The sequence below is a fragment of the Rhincodon typus genome, chromosome 20 (assembly GCF_021869965.1).
Source record: "Rhincodon typus isolate 14 chromosome 20, sRhiTyp1.1, whole genome shotgun sequence".
NCBI lineage: Eukaryota > Metazoa > Chordata > Chondrichthyes > Orectolobiformes > Rhincodontidae > Rhincodon > Rhincodon typus.
In genome coordinates, this window is record NC_063351.1 from 31,184,011 (window position 1) to 31,189,857 (window position 5,847).

The window sequence follows — 5,847 nt, forward strand, 5'->3', positions numbered from 1 at the left end:
TATGGATATTAATATGAACTAACAAATGTGTCAAATTTCTGGGGATCCAATTGCTTTTCCCACCTGGATTTTATTTACTTTTGTACTTGTGGATAACCTTTCACATTCAAATGCAGGATCTCCAGGAAGAAACCAAACCAAAGCAGGCATGGAGAGAAAATTGACGTTGGACATAGAAAACTGGTTGAAGGAAAAGTTTAGAGAGGGTTTCAAGAGTATGCTGACTGATTTTTATTACTATGACCAAGACAACTCTGGAAAGGTAACTTGGTGCTCTTCGGACCTATATTGACATTAAATGTTGGTGAAACTGCACTGATTGCTCAAAAGTTGCATTCTATTCTGAAACGATTTTTAACCTCTGTTTGTGTTTGTCTGTACCAGTCAGGAGGAATTATGTGCGTCAGTATGGGGAAGGAGGAGCTTAAAAAGCCTTAATATTGCAGTGTTCAAAACAAATTAGTTTTTGTCCTATTCAGTTCCTAAGGGAATGTGCCAAAAGGTTACATGGCCAATTTTCAAGTGACATTTGGAACAGACTGTAAACTTAACAGAGTAACTTCATAGAGTTATATAGTGGAGACAATTAAGGGGCACTATCTTCATAACAGTGTTTGGTAAAAATTTCATGTTTGCTTGAAAGCATATAGCATGTATTGGAACTCATTGTTGCATAATTTATATGAGATATGATTTTTTAATGAAAACAGTACACTTCTGCTACTATTTAAAGAAAATCCAGTTTTGAAAAGGGAATATTTATTTTGCCAAATTAAGGGATTGAGTGACACAATGGAAATTGGGCAGGAGTCCAGCCAGGACTAAAAAGGTACAGTTCTAACTGTAAGTAATTCCATGGAGCCTTGACTCTGTTCCCAGTATAATTAATCCACAATGTAAATACTCTTCCAGATATTAAACACTAATTTACTGATTCAGCTTTGACAGGCTACAAAGTCAATGAGTCTGGTGAGTAGAGAAGTGGTAATGATATAATGGTGCTGTTAGTCTTCTTTGCAGGAACTTGAGGTAAGGGTGTATGTCAGCACACAGGAGAGAAACATCTGTTAACTGAATGACCCATTATCCAGTCTATTGTAGAGAGATGGAGGTTGTCAATAGCCTTGTCTCAGTAACATTAGAAAAGCAGAATACAAGGCTTTCAAAAAAAAGATGAACTGTGACAAAATAATGGCCCCTTTTAGAGTTAAATATCAGAATAAAAGTTATGTCCAAAAGCTAAGGGATGTTTTAACTTAGCCCATCAAGTGGAAAATTAACAGGACTAGGCCAGGTGCCCATTCTACTCTCTACCTGATTTGACTTTTCACTATAGTCAGCTGGTAACAGTTTAACATAAATAGCCATTTATATGAGTACATAAAAATGAGAAATAGGGCAGGATGAAGAAATATTAACACAATGATAAATCATTTATTACAGGATAACTGTTGATAATAACTGGTTTTAAGTATTAATATAAAGTCAGTCACCTTGTTAAGCATATTCAGAAAATTTACTTTGTGCTAGTGTGTCAGCGTGCAAATCAAGTAAATCATTTTCTTTTCACATGAAGGTATCCAGGGACAACTTCCTACGTGTCTTGAAAAAATACAACCTTCGGCTGCAGGAAGACCAGCTAAGTACTTTCCTTGTGCGTTGTGGACTTCAAGAAGATGCAGCAACTATAAATTATATGGAGTTTCTTCACAATTTTCAAGATAGAAGTGGAAACGGACTACCTCACCGTATTATAACTGATGAAAATCACAGGTGACAATGTAGTCATACAGCAGGTGTTTTCATCTGGATTTGTTTCTTTGTTGTGTATCTGTAACAGAAAACTGGTCCTGCAGGATATATCTTGTCTGCAGAAATAATGCAGTGTACATACGGTGTGAAATGATTTCAAGTTGAATTCTGTCTGTAGTGTTTTTAATTGTTCTTCATTGTCCTATGCAGATTTAACAAACTCAGAAGCTTTGGTTCTCAATCCTCAGTAACTGCTATGGAGGCAAAGCTAATGGAACTGTTACACAATGAGTTCCTTTCCGTTTTAGGAAGTTTTCAGTAAGTGATATATTTGATTTTACATGCTTGATAATCATCACAATGAAAGAATGGGGTGTAAGGAACGCCATCAGATCCAGAGACCCCAATGCCCCAATAACAAGGGGAGCTGCTGGGGCCAAGGATAGCAGATGTTGGGGATCTTTCCTCAATAAAAGCTGGGACCTGCCTGTTTGAATAATGAAGTGTTTTCCTCTCCTATGAGGGAGTTTCAAAATAGCGGCATGCTCTTGTTCTCCTTGCAGCCTTATCAGGGGGCACCTCTCTCAATGGCAGTGCAGAGCAGTTGATCCTCTGTGTTGGAGAGCTTAGTATAACATTTCAATCAACAAACGGAATCCCAAACAACACATATTGCTATCAACAATGAACTGAAATGTCAATCTGCATTCTAATTCAACAGCAGACGGTTTTTGGGGTGCTTTTCCATAGATCCCCATAGGGCAGGTTAATAGGGTAGTTAAGAAGGCATATGGCACACTTGCCTTTATCAGTTATGGCATAGATTATAAGAGTAGGGAGGTTATGTTGGAATTGTACTGAACTTTATTTAGACCACAGCTGGAGTACAGTGAGCAGTTTTGGTCACCACACTTCATGAAGGATGTAACTGCACTGGACGGGATTGGTGTGGAACATTTCATCTATGCAGAGAGGTTGGATAAGCTTTGATCATTTTCTTTGGAGCAGAGAAGGTTGAGCGGGGACCAGATAGAGGTGTATAGATTATGAGCGGCATGGACAGGGTGAATAGAAAGCAGCTGTTCCCCTTAGTTGCAGGGTCAATAACAAGGATTGCATAATTTTAATGTGAAAGGCAGGAGGGTTAGAGGGGATTTGAGGAAAACCTTTTCCATTCAGAGGACGCTGAGGGTCTGGAACGCACTGCCAGGGATGGTAGTTGAGACGAGAAACCTCACAAACTTTAAAAAGTATTTGGTTGAGCACTTGAAGTGTCATAACACTCAAGGCTATGGGCCTAGTGCAGGAAAGTGAGACTGGTGAAGGTAGTTATATACTTTTGGTTGTACAGACTTAATGGGCTGAAGGGCCTCTTCTATACTGTATGATTCTATGGTTCTAAGAACTTACAATTGTAGCGTGCATTTAACTCAACAAACTGATCCAAAGCACTTAACAAGAACAGTAACAATAAATACATTGTTAACTTTTTTGCCGTTGAGCAATAGAAGGAGAAATGAGGAATTCTGACCAAAAGCTTGATTAAAGTGGTAGATTTGGAGGTACATTCTAAAGGAGGAGAGTGGTAAAGAGCTGGAGAGAATGGAAGATGGGAGAGCCTGCCTGGAGAAAATTGGATTTGTCCAATCTAGAGATACAAAAAGCATGGTTTTTATTAACAGAGGAGTTGATGGAAGGTCAGGGCTAAGTAAGGTGGCATCACAAAACTGCACAACGTCACATACATTTCAAGTGCATACACTTGAAGCTGATACAACATCTTGCTTTGCAGTAAAATTGACAAGCAGAAACGAGATGTAATCAGCCAACAAGCCTTCTGGACATTTTTAAAAAACAGGTACATTTTTAAAGTTTTTCTCGTGGATGATTTATGTTTTTTATAAGATTATAGACAGCACAGTTAACTATTTGCGATGTTGGGTTGCCGAGAGCATAAGTAATAACGTAAAATTTTGTTTACAGCAAGCTTTGTGCAAAGTGATCTGTATATGCAATGTGCCTGCCCACTGCTAGGATTAATGGAAGTGGGACAAAGGGTGACTAACTCAATCTGTGGCCACATTGCTCATTTAAATATTTTAACAAAGTTTGTGCCTCAGATTTTATTGCTGTTACAGCTTTAATTTCCAGTTTCCTGAGGAGTGACTATGGAGGGCATGGTGGGAATTTTGGAAATAGATCATGGGGCATGAAAGGCGTTGGATTTTGGTGGCATGGCGTTGTTTGATCACAGGCCGAAGTGAACCACATTCAACCAGCCTCTTAATATTGTTATCTACAGTCATTGAAATTGAGTTCAAGAATTATAATCAGTTTCTGCCTTTAAATTTGACAAAACCCGACAAAAACCCATATCTCCAGGTTTTGTATTTGCAGATCTGCAACGCCCTGTAAATATCCTGGTCATTCAGAATTATCTCAAAACAATTGATAATGTTGCTAAACCTGTGGCACGAAATAATACTCATTTTATTGTAGTCGCACTCAGTTCACAGAACAGGCAATACTGTAAAATATGGATCACTGAAGAACTTGTTGCTAGTACAACAATTTTTTTAGAAAAGGAAAGACAGACACAATTGTCTTGGTACAAAAGCCAACCTACAGATATGTGAGAGTGTGCTGCTCAAAAATTGAAAAATAATGTGTGTTGCAACCTTTTACACAGGAGTTTGAGCCATCAATGAGATGCATTGCTACGCTAGTTAGCAATAAAGGATAAAGCAATAAAGAAGCTTTAGCATATGTGAATAATAATCATCATTCTAATAAATCACAACAAAATATTTCAAAATTATACACCCTCAACTTACTGGGTTGTTAGTTTCATAAAATGCTATTTGTTTCTAAGGATACTTTGATTTGAAATCTTGTAAGCACAATTTCTGATACCAATAATTTACTTCAATTTGACACAGGCTCTTATTATAATCACTAACATCATTTTGCTGGTTGAAATTTGATTCAGAACAATTTTGAAGTTCAAATGACAAAAGGTTAGCGAAAATGTATCATTACTTTGGAGAAATACTATCTTGTTTGATATTGGTATATTTTTGACAGGTATCTCTCTTCTTACATAGTGTTTTTTTTATTCCACATCAGGTGAACTCCCCTACTTTTCTTCCTTTACTCAAGTCAGAATATCAGGTGGCTATGGGGATGGTGAGATCAGGTTCAATAATATGTGCAGAATCTTAAGAAAAAGGAGAAGCTCTTGAGAAGATTAGGGATATCTTGACACACAGAAAAATCATCCTGTTGAGTTTTCTGCCTGAAGTCAGATGCCACTCAAAGTTCCACAACCTCATTCTCTGGTAGGATACCAAATCCGTTCTACTTGGCATAGGGATTGAAACCTGTCCTGATGACACCAATTTGATCCACACTAGCCATCTGAACCAACTGAGGAGTTTGAGTTGCTGTGGCAATATTCACTTTAACATGCATTTTGTAGTCAGGAACTACAAACACTGATGGTGGTGGCTTCAATTTTTTTTCCATCACATGGCTGACCGAGAATTAGTCACATTCTCACCATGTATCATTGGCATATGTTGGAAGGATTTATAAGTTGATATTCAATCTAAACAAGAAACCAAAAGCACTGTGGCTGCTGGGAATCAGAAACAGAAACAGCACAGTGGCTCAGTGGTTAGCACTGCTGCCTCACAGCGCCAGGGACCTGGGTTCGATTCCACCCTTGTGTGGAGTTTGCACATTCTCCCCGTGTCTGTGTGGGTTTCTTCTGGGTGCTCCAGTTTCCTCCCACAGTCCAAAGATGTGCAGGCTAGGTGGATTGGCCATGCTAAATTGCCTGTAGTGTTCAGGGATGTGGAGTTATAGGTGCGTTATAGTGGGATGGGTCGGTGTGGACTTGTTGGGCCAAAGGGTCTGTTTCCATACTGAAGGGATTCTATGATCTAAATTGCTGGAAAAGCTCAGCAGGTCTGGCATCATCTGTAGAGAGAAGTCAGAGTTAACATTTCAGGTCCAATGAACCTTCTTCAGAACTGATATTTAACTTAGACAACAAGGTGCAGGGCTGGATGAACACAGCAGGCCAAGCAGCAT

At 38.7% G+C, this 5,847-nt stretch overlaps 1 protein-coding gene across 1 annotated transcript in view; it reads left to right on the forward strand.

Moving 5' to 3' along the window:
- The first annotated feature begins 252 nt into the window (after nucleotides 1-252).
- Nucleotides 253-5,847, forward strand: part of LOC109939042 (EF-hand calcium-binding domain-containing protein 6-like) — a 23,059-nt gene continuing 17,464 nt past the window's right edge. Inside the window, exons 1-4 of the mRNA XM_020537328.2 lie at nucleotides 253-262; nucleotides 1,577-1,773; nucleotides 1,963-2,070; nucleotides 3,545-3,610. Coding sequence (XP_020392917.2) covers nucleotides 1,697-1,773; nucleotides 1,963-2,070; nucleotides 3,545-3,610 — 251 coding nt within the window. The 5' untranslated portion in view covers nucleotides 253-262; nucleotides 1,577-1,696. The remainder of the gene's footprint in view (nucleotides 263-1,576; nucleotides 1,774-1,962; nucleotides 2,071-3,544; nucleotides 3,611-5,847) is intronic.